This window comes from Eriocheir sinensis, chromosome 13 (assembly GCF_024679095.1).
Source record: "Eriocheir sinensis breed Jianghai 21 chromosome 13, ASM2467909v1, whole genome shotgun sequence".
In the NCBI taxonomy this organism is placed as follows: Eukaryota; Metazoa; Arthropoda; class Malacostraca; order Decapoda; family Varunidae; genus Eriocheir; species Eriocheir sinensis.
This window is the reverse complement of record NC_066521.1, coordinates 16,702,132-16,729,942: the sequence shown is the minus strand read 5'-3', so window position 1 is coordinate 16,729,942 and position 27,811 is coordinate 16,702,132. Positions and strand designations below refer to the sequence as shown.

At 40.5% G+C, this 27,811-nt stretch overlaps 3 protein-coding genes and 1 long non-coding RNA gene across 10 annotated transcripts in view; 3 read left to right on the top strand and 1 right to left on the bottom strand.

Moving 5' to 3' along the window:
- Positions 1-201: 201 nt before the first annotated feature.
- On the top strand, positions 202-8,712 carry LOC126998094 (anaphase-promoting complex subunit 7-like). Its single transcript, XM_050859480.1, has 12 exons — positions 202-537; positions 1,797-2,019; positions 2,212-2,393; positions 2,595-2,707; positions 2,979-3,162; positions 3,370-3,573; positions 3,797-3,937; positions 4,105-4,206; positions 4,349-4,477; positions 4,587-4,732; positions 5,156-5,270; positions 7,231-8,712. The coding sequence occupies exons 1-12, from the start codon at positions 472-474 to the stop codon at positions 7,297-7,299; spliced, it is 1,674 nt and encodes a 557-aa protein (XP_050715437.1). The 5' UTR covers positions 202-471; the 3' UTR covers positions 7,300-8,712.
- Positions 8,713-8,858: 146 nt separating this feature from the next.
- Positions 8,859-10,809, bottom strand: LOC126998097 (uncharacterized). Its single transcript, XR_007752630.1, has 4 exons — positions 10,716-10,809; positions 9,570-9,641; positions 9,138-9,218; positions 8,859-8,980 (listed from the first exon to the last, which is right to left on the bottom strand). It is a non-coding gene; the product is annotated as an uncharacterized LOC126998097 (long non-coding RNA).
- Positions 10,810-11,741: 932 nt separating this feature from the next.
- LOC126998092 (dual specificity mitogen-activated protein kinase kinase 6-like) lies at positions 11,742-17,799 on the top strand. Of its 7 annotated transcripts, none has more exons than XM_050859473.1 (8): positions 11,742-11,858; positions 14,649-14,695; positions 14,893-14,959; positions 15,199-15,364; positions 15,688-15,924; positions 16,206-16,385; positions 16,572-16,789; positions 17,304-17,799. In XM_050859473.1, exons 2-8 carry the CDS (start codon positions 14,689-14,691, stop codon positions 17,437-17,439), a joined length of 1,011 nt encoding a protein of 336 aa, XP_050715430.1. In that variant the 5' UTR covers positions 11,742-11,858; positions 14,649-14,688; the 3' UTR covers positions 17,440-17,799. The 7 variants fall into 7 exon arrangements, with proteins under 7 accessions (XP_050715430.1, XP_050715435.1, XP_050715431.1 ...); XM_050859478.1 differs by lacking the exon at positions 11,742-11,858 and adding an exon at positions 11,875-11,990; XM_050859474.1 differs by lacking the exon at positions 11,742-11,858 and adding an exon at positions 11,879-12,024.
- A 1,236-nt stretch (positions 17,800-19,035) lies between these two features.
- The window catches only part of LOC126998091 (cadherin-99C-like), a 78,139-nt gene continuing 69,363 nt past the window's right edge, over positions 19,036-27,811 (top strand). The window contains exon 1 of the mRNA XM_050859472.1: positions 19,036-19,193. Within this exon, the coding sequence (XP_050715429.1) occupies positions 19,191-19,193 (3 nt within the window). The 5' untranslated portion in view covers positions 19,036-19,190. The remainder of the gene's footprint in view (positions 19,194-27,811) is intronic.

Here is a 27,811-nt window from a genome sequence, read left to right as displayed (position 1 = left end):
GGTCTTCCTTTCTGGATATAATATTTCTTTAGGTAGTTTTTGGTTTCCTTCATCCGTATACTGATGTGGTCCTCACTGCCTACTGTCTTCGTGATGCATGTAAAAATCTTCATCTCTCACATCAATAATATTCCATTCCAAAGTTCTAATGGGTGCTTTATATATCCATGGTAAAGAAGAAGGGTTAAACTACCAGAGGAGCCTTAAAAAATCCCCCTGGAAATGCCCAAAACTCCTAGAAAAGCCTTGTCAAATATGTACTTGGGCGCCTAAGACATTGAAGACCACAGACCACGCAGGTAAACAAGAAGCCGAAGGGAGAAGTTGAAGGCCTCGGGGGAGCTCATTTTAACCCCGCTCAAACACCATCCAGGGCCCACAGCACCACCCCAGGGCACCAGGATTAAGGCCCACGAAGCTGAATACTTAATTGGCGTAAAGAAAAACCCCCGTGAAGGAATAATAGCCGCCATGTACCTCTTCGAACAGATCAAGCTCCTCCACGAAAATGGCTTGCATTCAAACCTCATTGCTCTGGTATGGTTATGTTTTCCTTTTTTGCCTTGTTTGCTTTAATTATGCCGTGGAATTTTACGTTAGTGGGTCCCAGGCTTTGGTTATCATTGGGGATTTGCATGGCTTTCTGTATTTTTTCCTTGGTGCTAAAAGAAGCGACACTGGGTGGGATTTTATTATCTCTACCGTTTCCATTTTCGCCTTGTTTTATTATGTGGATTTTTACGTTATTGGGTCCCAGGCTTTAGTTATCATTGGGTATTTGCATGGCTTTGTGTATTGTTCCTTGGTGCTAAGGGAAGAGGGAGCACTGGGTAGGATTATAATGTCTACCGTTTCTTTTTTCACCTTGTTTTATTATGCCGTGGAATTTTACGTTATTGGGTCCCAGGCTTTAGTTATCATTGGGGATCTGCATGGCTTTGTGTATTTTTCCTTGGTGCTAAGAGAAGGAACACTACTGGGTAGGATTTTAATGTCTACCGTTTCCTTTTTTGCCTGGTTTGCTTAAATTATGCGTGAATTTTTATGTTAATGGGTCCCAGGCTTTGGTTATCATTGGGGATTCACATGGCTTTGTGTACTTTTCTTTGGTGCTAAGGGAAGAGAGGGCACTGGGTAGGAATTCAATGTTACACCCATCAGTAACGTGTCTTTTTACCCCAGCGTGCTCCAATGATACCCACTGTTACCTTAATTATATCCCAATGTACATTGTTTTAGCCCCACTAAACAGGATGTGTCTTTATTACCCCAATGCATATAAGTTGTCATTTTACCCCAGTTAAAGTGAGGTGTCTGTTTATCCCAATGAGTGTGGTGTCTTTTTACTACAATGAACATGGTGTTATTTTATTGCGATGAACTCCAAAGTTATCCCAATGAACGTGAAGCATTATCATTGAGGTTGTGCATGGCATTGTATGTTTTGCCTTCATTCAGGGTGCTAAGAGGAGGGAGACACTGATTAGGAATTTATTATCCGTTGACCTTTCTCCTCCACCTCATGGGGTGCAAAGCTTCTGTAGACTGAAATCTTGATGTGTAAGTCTAATAACAATGACTGTCTTTTAGTTTGGTTATCTCAGCAATCATGTTCATCTTTGATTTGCCACAGTAACCTAACTTATAAACTAGGTAAAGTAACTCCACCAGATAATCTAACCTAACCCTGCCATATAGGTGAAAGTTATGTGCAATTTCTAATACTGAATTTGTTGACTGACCTATTCACTATCAGGTCTTATTTTGTCACACCATAATTTCCCCCACTACTACAGGGCAGCCTGGTGCTCACAGTGGCCGAGAACCAGCCTGAAAACTCCCTCCTGCCAGCAGCGCGATACCAGACCATGGTGTATGTGGGATGGTCACTGCAGAGTATGGGGGAGTACAGGCGGGCTGAGGCCACACTGAAGGAGGCACTGCAGTATGCCAAGGCCGCAGCCAAGACCAAAATAGCAAAGACAACAGACATGTTCAAGGATGGACTCACAGAAATTGGTGAGTATACGTGCTTGTTGAAAATATGTAGTGCAATGACAAATAAGCAAGCTATATGTAAACCTAAAAATATCACTATTGAAGAAAAAAGGCATCAAAAGAATGGCCTAAAAAAAATGATCTGGGGTGGTATTATTCTCGAGTTTACCTAAGGTGGTCGTGGAACAAACTAACAATTAACTTGATTCTCAGATGTGAAGTATGCCATGGCGGAGTGCAATATGGCAGTGCGTCAGTATAGCCAGGCACTCACCCTGCTGGAGTCCATCCCCCAGCGGCACCGCACCCCCAAGGTCAACATGCGGCTGGGGCGGCTGTACCAACAAGCCGGCATGGAGCGGCCGGCCATCACCGCATACAAGGAGGTTCTCAAGGTAACTGCAAAGAGTGCTCTGGCTCGCTTATAGAAATTTTAGAGTGCATGTGGGTTTTCTTCTGACTTGCAGTTGATATATACAAATTTACCTTCACAAGCTTCTGATATCTAGTTATAATTTACAAGTTTATGATCACAGAGACCTTAAGTATATAATATAGTGAACCCAAAGTTATGAAGGACTAACCCCATGTTTTAGGAGTGTCCCCTCGCCCTGGAGGCCGTACAGGAGCTGCTAAGCCTTGGGGTGCGGGGAGCAGAAGTCGCCTCCCTCATGATCAATGTTCACGGGAGCACGGCTGGGACGGAGTGGTTAGTGGAATGCTCAGTAGTTGTGTTTTGGAAATGCACTGCAAAATGTCCTTTACCTAAATAAGAACTTTATGAAACTAAATTCAGGTCCATTTTGTAGGATTAACTTATGTGCCACTCCTTAACTCACCTAGTTTGTTAGCTTATCCCAAAATACTATGCTTTTTTGAAATAGCAATATTAATTTTGCTTCTTCAGATCCTTTTTTTTTTTTCTCTTATTAATGGGCATAAATTAGTTTACAGTGCTGCAATTTTGCTCTTTTTTTCAGGTTGTCATTATGGGTCAAAGGACACGCTTACTTACACAGCAGGGACTACACCAACGCCATCACTTCTTTCAAACAGTTGGAAGAAAATTCTGCTCTTAGTCGTAATGTTGATATTCTTGCCACTTTAGGAGAGACGTATTATCTTGCCGGGGACTCCAAAAATGCTCTCACCTTCTTGCAAAGGGTGAGTACCATTTTTTTTATTATCATTTATTTTATGACCCTTTAATCAGAAGAGAGATATTCATTTCCATGTATACAATGCCCTGTACTTGCATGTCATGGATTTATTTATTACAGTCTTATTTCTCATAGGCTTGTGTGTAACAGCCACATATGCAATGAATGAGCATTTTAACAAGGCATATTTGACCTTTCTCTTCCCACACAGGCTCATGCTGTGAACCACCTCAACCTGCGGGGTTCTGACCTTCTAGCATGCCTCTTAGGTGCAGAAAAGAGGGACCGAGAGCTAGAGGAGCTGGCCATGTCCACCACGGCTGTGACCGACACAGCCCCCCAGCCCTGGATCACCATGGGCTACTACTGCCAGCTGAGTAAGAAGACCACCAAAGCTATATATTTTGCTCACAAGGTAAAATGTTCTTGTTTTTAGTGCTTGCAAATCCTCTTTTCATGAATACCTGAGGCATCATGTGTAGAATAAGCTTTTTAGGTTTATAAAGTGTTTCCATTGGGCTATTATGGCTGTCTGATTATGTGATGGTGGTTAGTATTATTATGTTCTGAGCAATATTGGTTTCCAGCCATTTTTCAGATTATGTGAAACACTAATCTCAACAAGTTATTATTTTCAGGCTTGCTCAATCAACCCACGTAGTGTTGAGGGTCTGCTGCTGAAGGGAACATTGCTTCTAGAACTGAAGAAGCTGCAGGAAGCTGTCATGCACTTCAGAGAAGCCATGCAGATTGCACCTCATCGGTTTGAACCCCATAAAGTAAGATATTTTAGAGGCAATATTCACCATAACATTATCTATGGTGGATATATATTTTTAAAGGTTAGATGTAAGACTCTTTATAAGGTCACAGAGGTAACATGAAATTGAAGTTGTCTGTAAATATAAATAAGTATATGCATTCCTTTTTGTTGTGTACTCAACAGGGTTTAGTTGACTGTTACCTAGCAATGCATCGATCAAGGGAAGCTGTTACTATAGCCAGTAATGCCTGTAAGCTACTAGGACAGACTCCAAGAGCACTGACTGTAAGTATGTTTTGTGTCTTCTTCATTCCCGGTCATAGATCAGAATCATCCAAAACTTGAATAACTTGAGAAATCCTTTGTTTGATTATTTACTCATGTTGACACGTTTGCTGTTTCATTCAAAATCCTTTCTTCTCCACAGCTATATGCTTCAGTTCTGGTAAAAGACTCACTGACTGTCAGCAAAGGGAAAAGCTTATTAGAAAAAGCACTGAAAGAAGACTCCTACCATCTTCCTGCTGTTTACCTGCTGTGTGAGCTGTATGAACAGGTGGGTTTGCAGGCAGGTGCTGAGTCATTGAAACCTAGCAAGGTGTGTTTTAGGCTTATGTTCACACCTCTCACTCCAGCCTTTTATCATGTATCAAACGAATTTTCAGGATTTGAGGTATGAATCGGCCATTGAGTTGCTACGGAAGCAAGTTGCTGTTCAGTCAACGAGTCGCCTTCACCAGATGCTGGCAGACTTCTTTTCCAGGGTTCATGATGAGGAGAAGGCAGCACACCATTTTGGAATTGCGTTAAAGTGAGTATGATATTTTGTGATGTGTATTCTTCCATAATGAATAGTTATCCAATTATATAAGTAAATAATGAACACCAAGTAATGATGTAGTAGTTGGCACGCCTTGGTATGAATATGCGGATCCAGGTTTGATTCTGGCCTGGGGCAGCCAGCGTCCAGCTCACCCAGATGTTCATCCTCTATTCTGGGCTGGCCGATATATGGTTGCTTGAGGAAACCTGCATGAGGTACACTGTAGTAGCTTGGATATCACACTTGCCCTGTGTCCTGATGTAGTGGGTTCTCTTACCTACAACAGGCTCAAGGGCCAAAGAGATGGAGATAAGCACTGACCCCATACACAGCTTAATTTATACCTCCAAGTTTACTCTAGTTTTGATCATTTGAAGTTTGTGCATATAGTGGATATTAAATCTTTCTCAGCCATGAACCAAGCAACACCCGAGCACTGGAAGGGATGCAGAAGATGGAGGCAGCGCCAGATGCTGTGGAAACACCGCCGTACGATATGGAAGTTGAAGACATAGGAGACTCTGAGGTGAATCATTTTACTATCTTTTCTTAGTATTGGCTGTACAAAAAGAATGAAGGAACTTGGGAGCTTTATCCTTCCCAAAAATTTTCATGGCCCCCTTACTAATTTTAAAACAAATGATTCCTTTCTCTTGGCAGAACCTCAGCTCCCCGTTGTAGCAGGGAAGCCCTCCTTAACCCTCCCTTAAAATAAAATCCTTGAGACATTACTTAGGTACTCAAAGCTAGGGTTGTAAAATTCCTTGGAATTTTTAACTGGGAAACTTTCCATGGGAATATTGGGAATTTTTGGGAACTCTAAGAATTGAGAAAAGTTTACAAGTGTGCCTATGGCGCTATTGGATTTTTTTCTTCTATTTGTTTATTATTATTATTATTTTTTTTTTTTTAGGCTGAGGTTATTGTTGCTTTTTTCGACTTCAGTTTTGGGGGGCTGTTAGTGAATGTCCCTTAGCCCAGTGGTAGTGCAGGCAGGATTGTTAAAGTGGTGCCTACTGAGGCTCATGCCACCCTCCAGTAAACCTACCCTAACAAAATAACGGTTACTATAGGTCTTGACTCAGAAAATTCATATATGCTGCCTTACTAATGAGACTTTCTGTACAACACAGTGAGGTCATTTTTTGTTGATTTATACCATAAGGTGCTGGCTATTATGTGTTTGAAGATACCCTAAACTTAACCTAACCTAACCTAACAAAACCCCAAACAGTCACTATAGGTCTTGACTCAGAAAATTCATATAGATGTAACTACATAGATATGCTTCCTTACTAAAGAGACTTTATATACAACAAAGTGAGGTCATTCTTTGTTGAATCTATACCATAAGGTGCTGGCTATTATGTGTTTGAAGATACCCTAAACTTAACCTAACCTAACAAAACCCCAAACAGTCACTATAGGTCTTGACTCAGAAAATTCATATATACTTCCTTACTAATGAGACTCTATGCAACAAAGTGAGGTTATTCTTTGTTGATTTATACCATAAGTTCCTGCCTATCGTGTTTGAAGATATCCTAAACTTAACCAAACCTAACTTAACAAAACCCCAAATAGTTACTGTAATTCTTGACTCAGAAAATTCATATATGCATACTTACTAATGAGACTTTCTATACAACAATGTGAGGTTATTTTTTGTTGATTTATACCATAAGTTGCTGGCTATCATATGTCTGAAGATATCCCAAACTTAACCCAACAAAAAAAAAAAAAAAAAAAAAAAAAAAACCTTGCCATGCGTCTTGACTCAGAAAAATCATATATGCTTCCTTACTGACTGAGTGAGGTCATTCTTTGTTATTTTGTGCCATAAGCAGTTGCCTGTTATGTGTTTGAAGATGCCCTAAACTTAACCTAACAAAACCATAAACAGTTATCATATGTCTTGACTCAAGAAAATCATCCATTCTTCCTTACTAAACGAGACTTTCTACATAACACAGTGAAGGCTTTCTTTGTTAATTTATGCTATAGGTGTCTGGATATAATGTGTTTGAAAGTTCCTAACTTAACCCAACCTATTGGAAGTACAATTATTGTTGCTTATAATTTTTCAATTAATATATATATATATATATATATATATATATATATATATATATATATATATATATATATATATATATATATATATATATATATATATATATATATATATATATATATATTTATAAAAATTGGCTTGTTTATTAATACAAATACATGTGAAAGAATTGAAAATTCCTGAAAATTCCAAAAATTCATGGACCCTGAAAATTCCATGATACTTTCTTTGGAAAGTTTCAATTTTTCCGGAAACTTTCCCACCCTTTGCAACCCTACTCAAAGCATTGTTTTTCCATGTGCTCTTTTAACAGGATTGAATAATTTTTCAAGTTGCATGGGGAAATGTTGTATGCTACTTTACCAACATACTAGGGTAATGATCTAATGATTTGACTCATTGTCTGTTTCAGGGAGAAGTAGAGGAGAGTGATCTGGAAGCTGTTTGGTCAGATGTAGACTTCTCCTTTAGTGGACAGTAGCAAAGGTTCATGTGGTCTGTGGTTTCACTGTGATTGCTGCTGGGCCATCAGCATGTGATGTCCAGCATTTGTCTCTCCAGTCATGTAAATGGTTCCCTGACTCACACTACTCTCTACACATATAAATGGCTTGACATGAACACCCACCTACTCCTGAGATACGTGATGCAGTGGCTGGCAGTTTTTGGAAAATGGGCTGCCTTGTGATCATTTGTGAAATCTCTACCCACTAAGAAATTTTAGGATTCCTCAAAAGTGTATTATAGGTTGAAGGCTTAGATTTGAAGGGGAGACCAACCATAAGGTTGTGAAAGTAAATGGAGTTTAGAAGGTATGATTAAGCAAGTTGAAGATTCATGAGAAGGCTATAAAAAGAAGCATGTGCATTAAAAGGAAACTCTCGGGGACTTCCTTCTGCCCATCTTTAGGACCATATCATGTAGGAGGCCTGCAAAGCTTAATGGGACCTACAGAATTGGGATATGTTTTCATTGCTGTATAACTTGACATTTTATATTTGAACACTGGCAGTGAAAAAAATATGATTACAGGGGGTAATTAGTTGTAACCCTGGATGGTAAATCCTCTAGAACAGATGTCTAAAGCCATCTGTGTTTAGGAACTTACACACAAGACAATTCCAAAAGTGATTGCATGAAGTGATGGCATGATACTTGAAGGTTGTGAGAGTGAAGATATACAGTGCAGTATTAGGCAACTCATGGCGTATGATAAAAAATTATCAAAACCTATAAATTCACACATTGGATCTGCTCATCCCTTTGATAGGAGTTGCTTGAGGAAACAATACTTGCTAACAGAAGATGTGTTGTCTTCACATAAAGCAGAGTGCAAGCAGTCAAGTACAATGGCTGGCTGATAAGGCCTGCCAGCCACTAAGGATGCTGGGTATGAGTATTATCAGGTGTGTGGATGTGCCTCAGACCCTGGTGGGAAGAGCTGCAGCTAAACAACCAACAAGCCAAAACTCATCTCATTTATTTATTTAAAAAAAGTACTCAGTGGCTTTTATAACAAAACCGTGATTCAGGAGCTGTAAATATGATTATATTCCCATGTATGTTTATGTAATAAGATTTATATTTATTTTGTTGAAATAGACTGTAATGTAAATTTCAGACTTTTTTTGTCCCTTAGGCTAGAAATACAATTTCCTTAGGAGTGAGGCACATATATATCTGTTTATTGCAGAAATCTATTATTAGATAATGGTGCTAGCTAACCTAGCTGATAAATATTTCATACTTCTGTGAATCATAATGGCCGAAGCAGTGTAGCTAATGTTACACAGAACCTGTGTGACCAGTCATTAATGTGAATTGACCCTGGATTTTGAGATGATATGCAGTATCACTGTTGATGATCTGGTCCGAGCCAGTGTCCAGGTATATGCTAAAGAACGTGTAGTACAGTCCATTGTACTGGATAATCCTTCCTATTCTATTTGCTTTCTCAAACCTAAATCTTCCACCTTCATTCAACATGAGAAAGGATTGTAGTAATAGTTTTATCTTATTTGGGTTCAAAGAAAGAACAACTGATGTATACTGTACATTACACAATTTTTGTACATTCCATTACTTATTTATACAAAAGCCTGCAACACCCTACATATCACTGGGAACTGTCGTCTTGACTTTGGGATCATCTGGACGATAAACTGGAAAGAAAGAAGTACAAGATTACTTCTTTACAATAAAAGGCTTGTAGTTTATGACAGCATGCTAGAATTATTTGATTATTGCAGTAGGAAGAATTACTTTCAAAATAGCAGTGAAATAAAGTTTCAGTTACATTACAACAGATTAAATTCTTACCAGTGTAGACGAAACGGTACCTCCTCCTCTCCCCTTCGTTCTTGATGTACAAGTAAGAGCCTGCCCCTGCCAGCACAAAGCCTGCAATGACAAGTATACTCTTAGTTGTTAAAACTAATCAGCTGTTCAAACCTTCCTCATTCACAATAATCTTCCAAAGTTAAAAATGTAACTATTTGTTTAATTTCACAATAAGGTAGTGTTTTGCAAATTTTCATCATGAAACATACGAAAGTCATTAAAAGTTACACTCCTGCTTGCAGTGGTAACTTATATGAAAAAAGAAAGTTACACTTCATGCAAATCTAGTCTCATTACATTTCTTTTGGCTGCTCATTTTGCTTTTCTTGGTGCAGAGCTCTGTAGGCCTTTTTTCATTTTTGCCCTTGAGCTGTTTATGGTAAAAAAAAGACAGCACTCCTCTCCCCTTACCTGCCAGCATCATGTAGGAGGACGCCATCACCTCAGGGATCTCGTTCCATCCCTGGCGGTACAGCTGTCCCACTGGAGGGAACAAAGTAATGAGTGGATACAACAATATATTGGTTACTGTTGCAATAAGGATGTCAAATTCAGGGATACTAATCCTTAACCCTATTGGCATTTAGTGAGGTTAGTTTACTTAGCCTGGCAGAATCAGGTTAGTTTGGTGAGGTTATGATAGATAATAGAGGGGGGACTTGGATGAAATAATTACAATCGTTTTATAGCCCTTACATTTTTCTAGTGTGGCTAACATTCACAGGCTTGGTGGTTTACTTTTTAAAAACGATGAATATATGGGTTTATGCCTCAAATGTTAAGATAAAAAAGTAAATCCGAAATTGACCTCTCTTTTGGCCATTCATTTCTACTTTATTTATAGGAGCTGTGATTAGCAGGCTTTTTATTTATCTATTTATTTTTGTCCTTGAGCTGCTTCCTTTACATTAAAAAAAACAAAAAAACACCCATATACATTCACTGCGTCCATAACTATTTATCATGTAGCCAGGCGTGGAAATAAACTATGGCTCTTTTTAAACAATGGATGTATGGGTTAATGCCTCAAATAGCAATATAAGGTAAATAAGAGAAGCTGCGGATATCCATTTAAAACTTCCATAATTTCTATTCATAATGTAACCCAGTGAGGAAACAAACCATGGCCCTGCACAACAAATCATTTTTCTAACAAACAAACAAACACTGAAAGGACTGGTTTATGTCTCAAATAGCAATATAATAAAGTAAATAAGAAATAAAAACCACCATCCGTATCCATTCAATGCCCATAAAACTTATTTATAATGTAACCCAGTGAGGAAACAAACTATGGCTCCTTCAAACAAGCAAACAAACACATTTTCCAGACAATCAAAGTTATAAACATCCACAAATTATTATTATTCTTAACTTTCTGCATCAAAATACCAAAGTTGGAACACCGGACATCATCGCCTCCCCTTAATCCAGCTTACTCTGAGGCTCGCCATGGATATCTTCGCCCTTAATGAGTCAGGCGTGTGCTATAACTTAATTCTAACGTGTAATCTCCCTAATAATAAGCTAAAACAACGAGAAAAAGGGTTTATTTACGTGTCTTACTCCCAGCCCTAGCAGCCGACATCTTGCCTGGTCTCAGCGCTCTGTGAATGTAGCTGTAAATGTCTGCTGTAAGCCATTTTATTCCTCATACAGTGCTAGTTTGGAGTTAAGGATATTTTGATACGTGATTTTCTGGAGGGTTTAATCGAGGGTGGTAACTATTTGTTCATTGCCCTGCATGTATATTTCTCAATCCGGAAACCCTGGCCAAAGATGTATTCACTCCCTCTCAAAGTTTGGCCCGTGGCAGATCGGTGCTTTAACTACATGGATTAAAATGAATTATAGTGTTTTATAATGCAACAGACGAGTGTGATAGCAGTGCATATCATCCCCATTGTAGGATGCAAGGTGAAGCTGACTGGCAAATATACTACAATCATATATTGGATAAAGTTTCTTTTTATGAATAGAAGAGCTGTGCAGGTACCATTTTGTGGGTATTCAGAAAACTTGAAGATAATGCTGTAGCAAAGTCCACAATACCAATATATTAAAATTACTGTTACAAAAAATACATCAAGAGGAGAGATGAGATGACTGAGTTATCCCGACCTCATACAGTGATTGTTTTCACGTTTATTTGGATATCTTGTCTTAACTGTTATTCTTTTCCATGATGCATAGGTTTTGCCGTCTTGACATAATCTTTTTCACTGTGGATTGGGAGACACTGTATTATAGCTTGGGTCTGTGTGGTCTGAATTTCTATGCACTTATGGTAGGCTTGGTGCATCCTATATGCATTTGCCCCTAGATTATTGTTCATATGTTCAGTCCCTTATATCTACTCCCTTGCCTAAATCAAGGCCTTTATTTTTTTAGCACTTGTCTCCTACCATTGTGTCTTTTTAGTTTCATGGTGCTATACCTCCACATGTATTACTATATAGTTGTATGATCTCATTATGTACTGCCTGGGGGTTGGGATGGCATGTTCCTCCCTTCTCCTTTGTTGTTTACTTGCAACAATAAACTATCAATTAGTTAATCAATTAATGAACTTCTATGTAAAACTGTTCTCCGTGCCCAGGCCCGAGGTGGTCGCCGCCCCGGAGTGTAAGCGTCGGCAAGCTCCCGTGTTGTCTGCCAAGGGGAGTGCAGCCCTGAGTCACCTGAGTCACCCCGCCACAGGTGAGTCACAGTCTTCAGCGCGGCACACACGCGGCGCGGGGGTCAGGTCACGCGGGGAGCCTCTCCCTCGCCCGCCTCCCCTCGGCGCCTCGGGGCGGGGTCAGGTCACCAGCAAATCGAGGTCGCGCGCGGGTCAGTGCCTGGAGTTGGGGGGTTCGGAAAAGAGGTCAGTGGAGGGTCAGGGAGCTTGGAAGCAGGCAGGAGCTGACGCCGGGGCTGACACGGGGCGCTGAGGAAGGTGTGCGTTCGTGCTGTATCCTTATAACCATTTCCTGCCCATAAAGTCACACGTAGCTTTCCTACCATGATTTTTTTCGGTTTTCCATTTCTTCCTCCCGTCCTGTCAACCTGTGTGTTCTGCTACGTGGTTTTTATATAGTTCTTCACCCGTCACACCATGGAGGTCGACAATTTTTCTGCTGTATCCTTATAACCATTTCCAGCCCGTATAGTCACACATAGCCTTACCAATGTGATTTTTTTCGATTTTCCATTTTGGTAAACATTTTGGACAATTTACAGTTTAACCCAACCAACGATTTTCTCACTTGGGTTATGTTTTTCGGGTGATAGATGTAGTGAATTGCATGATTTTGTTCCTCATTTCCTACCCATATAGTCATACAAATCTTTCCCACAATGATTTTTTTTAGGCTTTCCATTTTATTCTTCTGTCCTGTCAATGTGTGTGTTCTGCCACGTGGTGTTTATATGGCTTTTCACCCGTCACACCATGGAGGGCAACACTTTCTACTGACATTTGTACTCTAACTTCATAACCATTTCCAGCCCATATAGTCACAGGTAGCTTTCCCACTTATTTATCATCTTATTTTGTATTTCTTTCTATTCTTCTCTTCCTCCTCCTCTGTGCTTACTTACTGACTAACTTGGTTTACTTAGTCTTGTCTTGAGGTCCACTGCATGTTTTTTGTCTACTATTTTTCTGTCAGTGGTCCTTATTGTCTTTTCGAGTATTTATATGAATTTACGTATTTATTTTCTGTACCTATCCATCCCTGGTGTCCCTCTTGGTAAGGGCCACTTGGTCTGGTACTGAGTTTAATGTTGCCTGGTTACTCGCAGTCTTTTCCTCATTTATATGGCAATAGCTTAGTTTTAAATATCTTATAATTATAATATTTTTTTTTGCTCATCTGGCACTGCCCTCAGGAAAGTATTGAGACTTTCTTCTAACTTATCCACAGAGCAGTTCTTTATTTTTATATTTCTGTCATGTCCTAGGGTCTTAGTTCTCTCTGGGGCTCATATTAGGAGGGCTGTTCTTTGGCATGATAAGCAGGGGAGGGCTTGTTCTTCAGTAGGATATTTACTGTTCACATTCCTTGGTGAATGATTCCATCTCTAGGTACCATTTCCTGTGTGATAAAAATCTTTGATTATGGTTAACAGTTTTCCTGTTGGTACTTCATATGTTGTATGTAAGCATCTATATCCAACATTAAAAAATATACAGAATAAGTTTGCATATAATTTAGTGGTTTAAACATGGCCATGAAAGGAATCACTTAAATAGGTCATAGATGAGTTCAAAAGTAATGAGTTAATTAGATTGAGGGCTGTGTTTATTCATTCGTTATGTACAAGAAATAGGCTTTTCTAATGGGGTCCTGTGTGTGGGTAGGGATGTTAATGGTCAACTTTAATATTATTTAGATGTATATAACATATGTAATTGATTTGTGCAAAAGGTTTAAGATGGATTTGACAAAGTAACAGCTTTATTGGTTATCTTTTCTATAGTGCAAATAGCTTCATATGCTCAGCAATAGCATAGGAGGAATATAATGGCAGGATAATACACATTCTTCAGTGTTTTCTTCAGTTCTCAACATAACAAGCAACGCCTCAAGTTTTGAGGACTGTCCTGAGCTTAATAATGCAAGACTAAGCTGTGAGACCTTGAAGCAAGAATGGCCTGTAATGATGTGACCTTCAATGCTTAACTGTAATATTTTTTTCTTATTTTAAAGTAAGACAATGATAATAATGTATCAACCAACTTAACTAGATATAAGTTTATTATTAAACACAAAGATATGTGCCTTGCCAGACCATAGTGACAAGAACATTTTCAAGAATTCATCAAAAACAAGTTTTGAATCCTTTGTAAGAGCTGACTGATAAATGCAGGAGTTACTCCTTGTCTGGTAAGGGTCAGGACAGTGACATTCTCTTAAAAGTCAGTGGTGGGTGAAGTCCAAGCCTACAGGATGTGCTGGAGGCGAGACACTGTGCAGGATGTCAGCTGTTCTGTGGATGGGAAATACAAGTTGATCTTATCACTCCTCAAGTTTAGTGTGTGGCAGGAGTGTTGTTTATGATTTGGTGGACAAAGTGGACTCTTGTTGCAAGATTATTATAATTCTGAGGAGCAGGAAGGAAGAAACCTGCTTCCTAAGGTTTGGTGTAAGACTGCCTTGTGTGAAGTACATTAAATCATGAATGCTCATAAGATTATTTGGAACTCAAACTCATGTGTGTTATATAAATATGAAGTGTGACCTACATGAGCTGCTTTATTAACTGGGCCAGTGATGCTAACCAAGTTGTGAAGGATGAAGATTGTATGGACTTTGTTTTCTAAATATACATTATTTTCATGCTCTTTGTAGTAATAATTGTAGGAATGGCTGGTCATTATTATGTAAGTAGTTTGAATGAAAGTGTTGTACTCATTAATATGGTAATAGCTCATTTTGAAGTATCATAGCAGTATAACATACTTTTTGAGCAAGATGAAAGTTAATGATTTCTCTTTCTTTTCAGGCCATATTAAGTGTAAGAGTATAAGAGAAGAATTGCAGCCATGCATGGTAAGTAATATTTCTCTCTCTCTCTCTCTCTCTCTCTCTCTCTCTGGCTTCTTTACAGAAATATATGTTGATTTTTTGGTGCCATAATTTGAATCTTAGCCAAACTAAAAACTGACTCCAACTTTGTATGCTGATGCCCATGATTTAAAATATTTTCTCCTGTTGATGGATTGTAAATTCATGTCCTTCTCCCTCAGGCCGACCGAAGAAGAAAGGCCCAGACCTCAAGTTTAGGTTTGCGGACAATCAACCTCCGCCACCTGTGTGAGTACCTTTATAATCTTTGACAACCTTAATAGGGAGTGACAGTTCCCCTTCCTTTAATTTTCTTCTTCTATCCCTTGATATCCTTGTTCTTTGTCTAGTATTTTTTAGTCAATGCTCTTTCCTTTCTCTTGAGTTTTTAAATAAATCTATTATTTGATCTTTCTTGTACTGATACTTAAGTTAAGGGGCATTTTTGGACAACAGCAATTATATAACAAGTTGTAACATCCTCTCAGGGAACCACCACGGAACCTGGACAGCAGAACCACCATCACCATGGATGGGAAGGAGGTGGATGTGTCTGCAGATGACCTTGAGCTGCTGCAGGAGCTTGGGCGGGGGGCTTACGGCGTAGTGGAGAAGATGAGGCATAGGCCGTCCAACACCATCATGGCTGTTAAGGTTGGTACAGAGAAACTGGGTGTATTGTGTGAGAGAAAATGCCCGTTGTTCTGTTTACTAGAGATGAGAAAGTAAAGTTCATCTGCGATTGATAGCATATGCTTGAAAGAAAGAAAGAAAATACCTGTTGATTTTATACACTGAAATACATTGTAAAACCTAGTGGCTTGAGGGAACTTCCTGAAATGTCAGTACTCTTATAGTTTATTACAAGGATGCATACGTTAAAGATGAGTGACCCAAAAAACCCTCTATCTTCCCTCTGTCACACATATGTTGGGTAATATATAGGATTCAGTAATGCATCTCATACATCTCTGCAGCGCATCACCAGCACAGTGGACAGCCGAGAGCGCCAGTACCTTCTAATGGATCTAGATGTCTCTATGAGGTCTGGCGCCTGCCCCTACACCGTACACTTCTTTGGGGCACTCTTCAGGGATGGGGACGTGTGGATCTGTATGGAGGTGATGGAGACCTCTCTGGACAAGTTTTACCCCAAGGTGTTCAACCAGGGCCTGACGTTCCCAGAAGAGTTCCTCGGCAAGATTGCTTTCTCTGTGGGTGGTGGGCAGCTCTTGCAGCTCCTGTTCTTTATCTTTTTTATGCATTATGTATTTACACTGGCAACTTTTATTCTGGGTGATGAGTTTTGCTTGTTTTACCGTTTTCAATTGTATGTATGACTTGTCATGCTGTATGGTTGGAATAGCTTTTATGTCATTACTAAATTTTGCTCTAGGTTGTAAGTTGGTTGAGATGGTAGGAGTGAATGGGATAACTTTATAAAGACAGAATTCATGAACTAGTTTGAAAGACTCATGCCCCCTTCCTTCTGCAGGTAGTCAGTGCCTTACACTACCTGCACACAGAGCTGAAGGTCATCCACCGTGATGTGAAGCCTTCCAACATTCTCATAAACAGACGTGGGGAGGTCAAGATGTGTGACTTTGGCATCTCGGGTTATCTGGTTGACTCAGTTGCCAAGACGGTGCAGGCGGGATGCAAACCCTACATGGCGGTGAGTTTTGTGCTCCTCAAAAATCAGTTGCTGTGCGATCACTCATTATTACTATCATCAGTTTACCCCATTTTTCAAAGCCACAGGAGGCCAATACATAGTAGGAAATGTGAGTGTTCCTGGATTTTGCTATGTCTTTAGTAAAAATGTGTAATCTAATTATCTGATTCTCTTCTCTGACTTCAGCCTGAGCGAATAGACCCCCAAGGTGTCCCCTCAAGCTATGACATCAGATCGGACGTGTGGTCGCTGGGCATCTCCATGGTGGAAATAGCCACCGGAAAGTTCCCGTACAAGTCCTGGGGAACACCCTTCGACCAACTCAAGCAGGTGGTGATGGATGCCCCCCCTCGCCTACCCCCCGGCACCTTCTCCCCAGACTTCGACAATTTTATAGAGCAAGTGTGAGTATTGACCTCATCTTTTTCTCTTGGTAGTGTTTCAAATATATAGTTAAGGATCTAATTGAAATAGTTCCTTCTCTTGGGGTCCTTGGTAACTTTTGAGATATAGAATTTAAGGTTGAATGAAGTAGTATGGTTCTTTCCTTTTTTATTTCTAGTCACATTTGAGATATAAAGTTGGATTAGTTCTGTAGACCATTACATTGTCAACCTTTTGGTCCGTCTCATATAAGTTGAAGCAAGGTGGTGAAGTATTAGTCTTGCCATTGGATTGGGGAAGAAAGGGGCGTAAGTCTCATTTCAGGCATAGTCTTTAGGGTGGCTTGTCTCGGGTTGAGAAAGGGAACTTGAATCTGGTTTCAATTGTGGCATTTTAAAAGAATGGCCTGAGAGTGGTATATAGGGTGGTTCAATTGTTGGCCTGAGTCTTATTCTGAGTGTGGTACTTTAAGAAAATGGTACCTTGAGTGTGGCATTGGGAGAGTGACCTGAATGGGTTTTTATTTGGTCTTAGACTCGTAAAGGACTACAAGCAGCGGCCAAACTATATGAGGCTCCTGGAACACCCCTTCCTGGTGGCCCACGCAAACTCCACCAATGATGCGTTCGCCGACTTTATCAACTCAAATCTACCGCCCACCCAACAGTGACGTCAACCTCCTCTAGCCTAGATAATTATCCTTTTTTTTCCTTGTTACTAATGACTTTTTGTTTTGTAGATTTTAATATAGATGAATTTTTATCAGATACAAATTTTACCAGTTAGGCGTGTGAAGTAAAAAGAATCCTCATAATGTTCTTTCTCTTCTCTATATCGTGTCATGTACAAATGCATCTCCTCCTCCTCCTCCTCTTCTCCTTCTCCTCTTGAAGATTACTAGATTGTACTATTGTAACTTGTAGATGGTTAGGACAGGTCATAAAAAAAAAAAAAAAATGTGTTATTGACTTGTTGAAACTGTGCTGTCTCTTTGTACATAGTTTTTAGAGTACATTAAACCAGCTTTTTATGTATGTCCTTTTATTGTCCAACACTTCAATGTAGTAGATACTGTTTACCTCAAGATGTGTAGATTATATTCTTGTAGGTAAGTATGCAGAGGTAATTGGTTTCTCTAATTGTACTTTTGTAATGGAGGGAAGATTTGTGGATTTGGTGCCCTAATTGAAGAGTCTATTCATGAGGCTAATTTCACCGGGCGATTTTTCTTATATCGGTCTTGTGGGTTATTATTTTCATGGTGGGTTTCTATGGGCCTATCACTACCCTTTGTTGTAGAGGGAAATGGGGTCACGCCACTTAATGTGTATATGTATTTAGTAGTAGCACAGATGTCAGGGGTATGGTAGCAGTGGTGGTTGGTATGAGTATGGTAGTTATGGTATAGTAGTGGAATTTGCTTTATACCAACAACCAAAGTTATTCAGTCACATTTTGAGTCGTTCATGAACAGTTTCCCTTTTTCTAAACACTTCATGATGAAACGCGTCCATATTTCTCCATGGTGTACACGCGCTCAGTTCTCCATGTGAAAATATCTAGATGAAACTCATTTACTCTCATAATATCCAACCATCACAGATAACACTAAGATCAGCATTCTCACACACTTCCGCCTGTCGCATTAACAATTTCCAAAGGCCACAAGGAAAATCAGTTGGGTTCTAATGATTTTTTTTTTTAAGATCCATGACACAGAAGAAGGGTCAAACTACCACCATTCATTGAACTACCCCTGGAAATGCTCATAACACCTACGAAAGCCTTGTCAAATGCGTGTGCATGGGTGTAGAAATGTTTAAGAATTTGGCCATGAGAAAACAAGACGCATAGTAATTCTTCAAGGACAGTCGTCTTTTGAAGCTATTATGATTCATAGGACAAAGTGACCCACTAGACCTCTACAGGTTAGACTGGTTTGGTGTAAATGAAGACCCACCGAAGTAGACCAAACTTCTACTACGAGCGTGTGGGTGTAGGCAAGGTAACACAGAGACGCTCATATGGCAAGACCAGTTCAGCAGGTGCCGCGTCTTGAAAGCGTCAAAATACCACTCAAATATCATCCAATAGCTAAAGAAATGATACTCTCTGCATCCCATAAGACATAAGGATACAGAAGCGTTATATAAGGTGAACTATGGGATTGAATACAAGGAGAAGTTAATAGATCAAATGGCAACGTAACAGCAGGAGAATCTTGAGAGGGAGGGGGAAGAGGAAGGAGGGAGAGGAGGAGTGGCCGAGTGGTTTGAAGTTCTGTCAGTGTCGGAAAGAGAGTGTTGTGATGTGGTGGTCGTTACTCGTGCTCCGGAGATTTACACTAGAATGACATTTTCCTGGATATACATGAGTGGTCGGTGAAGCAGAGAGCAGAGAAGTGCACCCACGCTGGCCAGAATGGTAGGTGGGCGTGCGGCGGGGTGGTGTGAAGTGGGCACCCGCGGCCTGGCGTGTGCGTGTATGGTGGGCCCTCCAGCCTCCAGTCGGGCCGCGGGCAGGGTGGGTTTAGGCTTTGGAAGATTTCTCCTTTTCTGCCGTCCTTACCTGCTCTCACAATACCTGGCGGAGATGAGATAGAAGCTTTATATTCGCGTGATGCTTAATACGTTTTTTATTTATTTATTTATTATTATTTTTTTTACCGAAAGTCCATAACGTATACTGAATATTTATTACGTTATTTATGAATGCATCTTGAGATTAACTATTACGTTATTTATTGATGTGTTTTAAGGTCAGTTAAGAATGTGAAAAGCTTCCATACACGGAGATTGAGAAGCTGAAAATACGAGAAAGTTGAGCGTAGGAAAATTATGAGTGCAAGCTGCCCTGTTTTCCTTTCGCATCCAGTTCGTAATGGTGAAGGACACTATATCGTAAGCCTTGTAGTCTTCGTCATGACGGATACAATGAGTCGGAGGTAATTGCCTAACCTTGTAATGTGATGTCCGCAGAATGGGTGCAGTTTTTTCTCGTACGATTTTCTCTACTTTTACTATGAAGAGGTATAAGTTTTTCTACAGTAAAGTTTGTTCGTTAATTCTTAGACACCCCAAAGTAGCACTCATGATACAAGGAAAAAAAAATGGGGAATTTAACTAATGCCTAAAAATGAACTTGCCCCCTCCGTCGCCCCCCAAAAAAATATTCCGAAAAATTTCCATCTCATATCTTGACCCAATTTTTTTAGGGGGTTTACTTTTCCTTTGACGTGAGTGCCAATTGAACATATGCGTACAAATAGGCAAACATGTTTTACCAGGCCACTATATACTTCCCGGGTCTCATCTTCACCGCTAGTCACGAAGGTCAGGCGATGCAAGGGTCACGTAAGGTCACAGGACAGAGTGGGTGGCGAGTCATGCGGATAACTTGTGTATGCTCCCCCCCCTCACACACACACACACACACTCTCTCTCTCTCTCTCTCTCTCTCTCTCTCTCTCTCTCTCTCTCTCTCTCTCTCTCTCTCTCTCTCTCTCTCTCTCCATCTATCTATCTCTTCTGAATCTGAGAGCCTAGGAAATTGTTTAGGTATATATCGTATTATTAAGGAATTATACCCTCTCTCTCTTTCTCTATCTATCTCTGTATCTATCTATCTATCTATCTCTTTCTCTGATAAGCCAGGAAACTGTCTGGGTATTATTCCTTCATTATGAAAATTACTCTCTCTCTCTCTCTCTCTCTCTCTCTCTCTCTCTCTCTCTCTCTCTCTCTCTCTCTCTCTCTCTCTCTCTCTCTCTCTCTCTCTCTCTCTCTCAGCACGACTTTTGTATTTTCGTGAAGCATTACGTCGTGTTTTCTTCCTTCAAGGCTGTACTTATTTCCTACGACCCTGGCGAGAAAAAAAAAAACTAAAAAAACATGCATTAATATTTATACCGTGAGTTTAGCCCACAGGTAAACGTCAACAGGTGAACAGATTAAGCATTGGGGTAGGGTTCTTTCGGGTGCTGGGTCTCGATAATTCACTAAGCCGCCGGTTCTTCGCAAAACGAGAACATAGTATTGTCAAGAGGATGTTAAACGGGTCATGGGAGTTAAGCTGAAAATATGACAAGGTAGAAAAAACAAACAAAAAAACAAAAGAAGATCGCCTAGAAGGGGTTGTGTGTATACCTAAGCGTGGTGATGATGTCAGGGGTGATGCATGTATGGGTATGTGTGTGTGTATGTGTGTGTGTGTGCATGGACGGCCGTGGCTCCAGGGTGAAGGGTTGACATGGTGAGGGGAAGAGGAAGTGGAAGCTTACTCCGGCCATCAAAAATGTTAGCATGTTGAAACGCCAATGAGTTTTTGATGTGTGTATTTATGTTTTGTGGGTGGGTCTGTGTGGACAATGCATATCATGGAGAGAGAGAGAGAGAGAGAGAGAGAGAGGAATTTTCATAATGAAGAAATAATACCCAAACAATTTCCTGGCTTCTGAGATTAAAGAAGGTATTAAATTTCTTCATAATAATACAAAACCTGAATAATTATCCAGCCAATCAGATTCAGAAGAGAGAGAGAGAGAGAGAGAGAGAAATCACACAGCTGGGTTTGGTTAGGTTCGCCAGTCACAAGAAGGCACGCCGACCTCTCCCTCTCTCTTAACTTCCTCACTAGTCGCTACATCCTGTCTTGCTGCCTCGGAGATATTACTCATCACTCCTTTATGTATCTCTCCGTCCCTTCACCTGCATAACGCTCCACAGATCCCCACAACATCCGCCTTATATATATTCTCTTTCAAACAGACGGGGTTAAAAGCAATAGCTGTTTCACATTTATTCAGGTTCCGGTTTTTTTTTCTCTCAGTGTGATCGACCCTCTTTTTATCAACTCTCTTATGTATATTCAACATCCTCACACGCAATCTTTCCCTTACGTGGTCATTATAACTGGTCTTGCTTATTACTGTTCCTTCTCGCCATTCTTTCATTCTGTAGGGTTCGTATGGTCTGAATATCTGTGTAAATCTATGTAAATCTTTCTTTCTCGTCTTATAAGCCACAACATCTCATCTCTTGTTGTTGTTGTTGTTGTTGTTGTTGCTGTTGTTACTGGTGTACCCTTGCAATGTTTCCTGTTTCTTAGCCTTGGCGTGAAAGCGTGTAGGTGTTAGCCATGTGTGTGTGTGTGTGTGTGTGTGTGTGTGTGTGTGTGTGTGTGTTTTGAACTTTTGAAAGGTCAAGCAGGCGTTCGTTGGTGGCGGTGGTGGTACTTTCATGCGGGTTCAAGTTAATTTTTTTTGTCTTTGTGAAATCGAAAATGTCTTTTTTTCCCCTTTTTTGTAGCATCATCATCATTATCATCTACTTCACTCGCATTTCTTGGCCTTACTTGTACTTTTGCAATATATAGAGAAAAAAAATCAGTCTGGCACGTACGGTATATATATAAATCACTCATATTCGTAACCCTTTTTTTGTCTCATGAATAAGTGAACGTAGACCAACACAGCAATGCATTAGGTCAAAATACATCTTACAGTATAACATCAAGAGCCTACACGTGTAAAAGTATGCGGTGTTAGAGGGCGTGTCCGCACATACGCACACACACACAGCTACAGTCCCCGCCCCACTCCCACCACACACACACACACGAACACATCCTCTTCTAACTGTAACTTTATGTCCCCAGTTGAAGTTCTTGCTCGCCTTCCCGCCTTAAGAGACACCAACACGCATCAAGACATCCTCGGTGACTTACATTTAGGTCCATAATCTTAACCCGGTAGCAGCGACGGGTCAAATTTGTGGCTTTACAGCGTACCAGTGAAGGGTCAAATTTTTGCCATGATATAAACCCCCCAAAATAGATGATGCATAAACTGATCACAAATGCGTTGATATATATTATGAAATGGTTTGCGTGAGTGATGATTTTTTCTCATTTTTTTTGCTTTGAGGGAAGGGCCTTTAAGAAACTTGATCCCCGCAGCTACCGGGTTAAACGTATTGGTCTCCCACTTCGACTCTTTTCCAAGGCCACGGAGACGATCAAGCTGGTTTCCATGGGTGATTTTCCCTTGCATGGTGTATAGATCGCGTAACACTATCACTAGCATCACAAAACAGTCAATGAAAACCCGAGCAATTTCTACGAGAGGCTCACTTATTCATGAGACAAAAAAAAAAAGGGGTTACGAATATGAGTGATTTATATATACCGTACGTGCCAGACTGATTTCTTTTCTCTATATTGCAAAAGTAAAAGAGTAAGGCCAAGAAATGCAAGTGAAATGGATGATGATGATGATGATGGTGATGATACAAAAAAAAGGAGAAAAAAAAGATAGATGAACTGAGGCGCAGATATGTTTAAGAATAGGAGAGTCTGCCGTCACTCCTTCGTCTAGTCACTGCCAGCACAAACACACTTGCTCTCTGGGGCGCCGGGTCACGCATTCCTCAGCTTTTTTTTTTCTTCCTCCGTGAGTTGCGTGTGGAGGAGCCTCAAGCTGGCGTCTGTCTGTCATTCCGCTTTGCTCGTCACTTCCCTACGTGTGCTTGTGTGATGAGGGGGAGGGGGGGTGAATGTGTGTGTGTGTGTGTGTGTGTGTGTGTGTGTGTGTGTGTGTGTTACTGGGGTTGCGAGTCAAGTTTTTTTTTGTCTGTTCCCTTTAGTCACTGTTTGAATTCCTTTGAGCTTAAGTTTTTAGGGGTTATACTACAAGTTTATTTTATTTCTATTTCGTATTTTTACACAAGGGGTACACAAGGATATAAGGCGTAGCTATAGATGTAAATAGAAAGAGTAAATATAAGGAAAGCAGTAAAGGAAGAAAAAACTGAACTAAACTGGAGATGAAAGTTTGGCAGAACAACATTAATTTGAAGCTTTTAAGAAATGTATTACCGTATGACATGAGAATAAAGGATTGAGGGTGTCGACATATGGAGTTTTAAAGCTTTTGAATGCACATATCTCGGGCTTCAGTCTTTCTCTATTATATGATGAAGAAGGGGAAGAGCTATGGACGATAACGATGACGGATGACTTTTTGGGTGACGTGAGAAACTTGGCTGTGAATGTGTGGTTGTCATGTGTGTTTTCTTGAGTCTTCCCTTGTGAGTGCTGAGCGAGGTAATGGTCTGCGTGTGTTTGTGCGAGCGGCGTATGACTTGTAACTCTTAGGGAGAATTGGGTCACTAGGTTGCAATTCTGAAGTGTTGGATAAAGCTTCCGGAGTCTCTCTTTCCTTCTGCTGGTGTTAGAGACGAAAAGGTTGTGTGGGTAATGGCTGGGTGGTTGTGAAGGGAATTTAAGTTACTGGTCTGCGAATCTTGGGTGTTGTGTAGTGTTTTCTCTCTCTCTCTCTCTCTCTCTCTCTCTCTCTCTCTCTCTCTCTCTCTCTCTCTCTCTCTCTCTCTCTCTCTCTCTCTCTCTCTCTCTCTCTCTCTCTCTCTCTCTCTCTCTCTCTCTCTCTCTCTCTCTCTCTCTCTCTCTCTCTCTCTCTCTCTCTCTCTCTCTCTCTTCTATCCATTCTCTACTATCCAACTCTTCTATCTCGTATCAACCTTCTATCCTCTCTTCTCCTGTAGGTGTTAGAAGGGGAAGGGTTATGGTTATTAGTGTTAGATGCTAGTGTTCTATGTGTGGATGTTAAATAAGAAATGGATGTGTGGTTTGGTTGTTAGAGGGTTGTGTGGGTGGTGGGTGACGGGATGACTATGTGAGGGAAGGAGAATGGGTTGTATTTGGTTGTTAGATGATAGTGTTGAGTGTCTGGGTGTTAGATAAGAAAGTGTTGTGTGTGTTTGGTTGTTAGAGGGTTGTGTGGGTGGTGGGTGACGGGATGACTATGTGAGGGAAGGAGAAAGGGTTGTATTTGGATGTTAGATGATAGTGTTGAGTGTCTGGGTGTTAGATAAGAAAGTGTTGTGTGTGTTTGGTTGTTAGAGGATTGTGTGGGTGGTGGGTGACGGGATGAGTATGTGAGGGAAGGAGAATGTGTTGTATTTGGATGTTAGATGATAGTGTTGAGTGTCTGGGTGTTAGAGGAGATAAGGTTATGTGGGTGGGTGGTGGGTGGCGCCTGGGTGAGTGAGGGATTTCAACGCGGGCACAACTAGCAATCTTTTATCAAGGTTGGTATAGTGGACATGAACCTTCCTCCTCCTCCTCCTCCCCCTCACTCCCCCTTACTCCCCCTCACCCCCCACCACTGTGCCATTCAAGACGTTAAGATTCAGGTTACGTATAAGAGGTTAATTTACGGGTCCTTTTGCGTATTGTGTTTGTTGTTTATTTCATGGGGCTTCATATTTATTGCTGTTTGAGGTCTTTTTTTTCCTTTATTTTTGTGGGACTTTGTTTATTGTTTTATTATGCTTTGTTTGTACTACGTGGAAACCAAGATGACTTTATTTTTGTGAGTTATGGTTATTTTTACTTTTTTTTGATAAACTTACGAATTTGGATTGCGAGAACCGTGTGAAACTTAACCAATTACCTGAAAGAAATTATTATAACGTTTTCATACACACACACACACACACACACACACACACACACACACACACACACACACACACACACACACACACACACACACACACACACACACACACAGACACACACACGCGCGGGCAAATTTGGGTGTGGTATCGTGGCATTGGCATTCCTTCATCTAACTCCACCCTCCTCTCCTCCCCCCTCCCCCTCCCCCTCCCCCTCCTCCTCCTCCTCCTTCCCTCACCGTTCAAACACTTCCTCAAACCAGCGGCTCAATCCAGCGTTTTATTTACACTTGAAAACTTTATTCCTCTTTGTTTTCATCCGTTCGTAACATCACAAACAAATACGTCAATCTTGTTTACCTGAATGAAAAGCTTACAGGTGAAATTTATTGATTGGTCACCTGTCTTTACCATTTATCCACTTTCATATACGTGTACTTACTAATCTCATTTTTCACCTGTTGCACTATTTCCTCTCATTCATATGTGTAGGTACTAAATCTTATGTTCCCCCAAAACTTATCTCCATATTCTTTTTGTCATGTATTCTACTTCTACTATCTTTAAATGTTTTCTTCAATATCGTTTCATCTCCATCTGGTTTTTTTTTCTCCTTCTTACCTCTATCTCGTCACTACCTACCAAGTTTCTATTTCAGGTTTTCAGCATCTTCAGAATCCTACCCTTCTCATCCAACGGTCTCCCCTTTCCAGTGTTTTCAGCCAGTCACTTCCTGCCCCATCTGATTTCACATTTCTCTTCATCATGCTTTCTTTTTATTCCACATTTCCGTTCACCATTTAATCTTTATCTGGTTATCCCCGTCATTCCATTTAAGAGGAGAGCATCAGGACACCTCTCCTCCCGAAATTGACCTCTCTTTTGGCCACTCCTCTTAACTCTTTTTTATAGGGGCAGTGATTGCGAGCTTTTTTCATTATTGTTTTTTCCCTCGAGTTGCTTCCTTTACTGTAAAAAAACGCTTCTATTCCTATCTTATTTATCATATACTTCACTTCATGATCTACTCTCCACCTGGTTTTCTTCCTTAATTTATCCCATTCCTCTACATCCTCTCCCTAGTCCTCTTCACCTGGTTCTCTCTCCCAATACTTCCACCCAGTCACCTACTCTAAATCCTCTTATCTAACTCCCCTTCACCTGCTCCTCTCCGCTGATTGGCTGCAGGGATTAGCAGTGCGGAACGTGATTGGTTGATGAAAAACAGGTGAACAGGCTCCTCAAACTTCGTGACCCCTTCTGACCTGACCTTAAATACCACCACCACTTTCACTTACCTCCCGCAGCTGTTTGGATCGGTATGACCTCCCTCCCTCCCTCTCTCTCCTCTCCCCTCCCTTTCCCTCCTGCCTGCTCTCTCTACCCTCCCTCCCTTGCCTCCTTGCTTATTCCTTCTCTTTTTCTCTGTTTCTCTCTTCTTCCCTTTTTTCCTTTCTTTCTTTGTTGTTGTTGTTGTTGTTGTTGTTGTTGTTGTTGTTGTTGTTGTTGTTGTTGTTGTTGTTGTTGTTGTTGTTCTTCTTCTTCTTCTTCTTCCCTCCTCCTATCTTCTTCCTCCTCTTCCTCCTCCATCATTTTCTTCCTTATTCTTCAACGTTCATTCCTAAATATTTGTTTGGTATGAAGGATCGTCGGGGTCGGAGTGTGTGAGGAAGGTGGGCGAGAGTGTCCCTGGGCACGCTGAGGAGGAGGAGGAGGAGGAGGAGGAGGGGTGAATGCAAGAATGACGTCACCCCCTTATCGTTCCTTCCCTCACCGTTACGTTCCCGCTCCCACCTGCCTCTCTCTCTCTCCTTACCTCTCCTTACCTCTCCACACCTCTCCACTTGCTCCTCCAAAACTTTTCTCTTGCCTTTCCTTCTTTTGTTTCGTCTTTCTCTCTTCCTTCCGATTTGATCTTTTATTATTTTTCGCCTTTTAATCTTTCTACTGTCTCTTCTTTCCTTATATTTTCCTTAAGTTGTTCCTGCATAAACTCTTCATTTTTCCTGCTTTTTTTCGTCTTTTTCATCCTTCCTCATTAAACTTTTATTATTGTTTTCGTCTTTCACTCCTCCTCTCTCTCTTTACTCTTCCTCCCCTTAACTTCTTCCTGCAATACCTTTCTCTTACTTCTCTGTCTTCCTCTTCGTCTATTTTCCATCCTTTTATTGCCTTCTATCTTCATCACCTTTTGTTACCTTTCGTCTTTCGCTTCTCTTGTCTCTTTTATTTTATTTTTATTTTTTTATTTTTCCAACTCTTAATTTCCTCCTCCAAAACTTTTCTCTTGATTCTCTGTTTTCTTCTTCGTCACTTTTTTCATCTTTTCATTTGATTTTTTGCTATTTTTTCGTCCTACGCTTCTACCTGTCTCTCCTTACCTCTCCGTCTCCTCCACTTGCTCCTCCAAACCTTTTCTCTTGCTTTTCCTTCTTTTATTTCGTCTGTTTCTCTTCCTTCCTATTTGAACTTTTAACATATTTCGCCTTTCACTCCTCCTTTTTTTTCATTACTTTTCTTCCTTTTAACTTGTTCACACAATGACTTTTTCTTACTTTTTTTTTC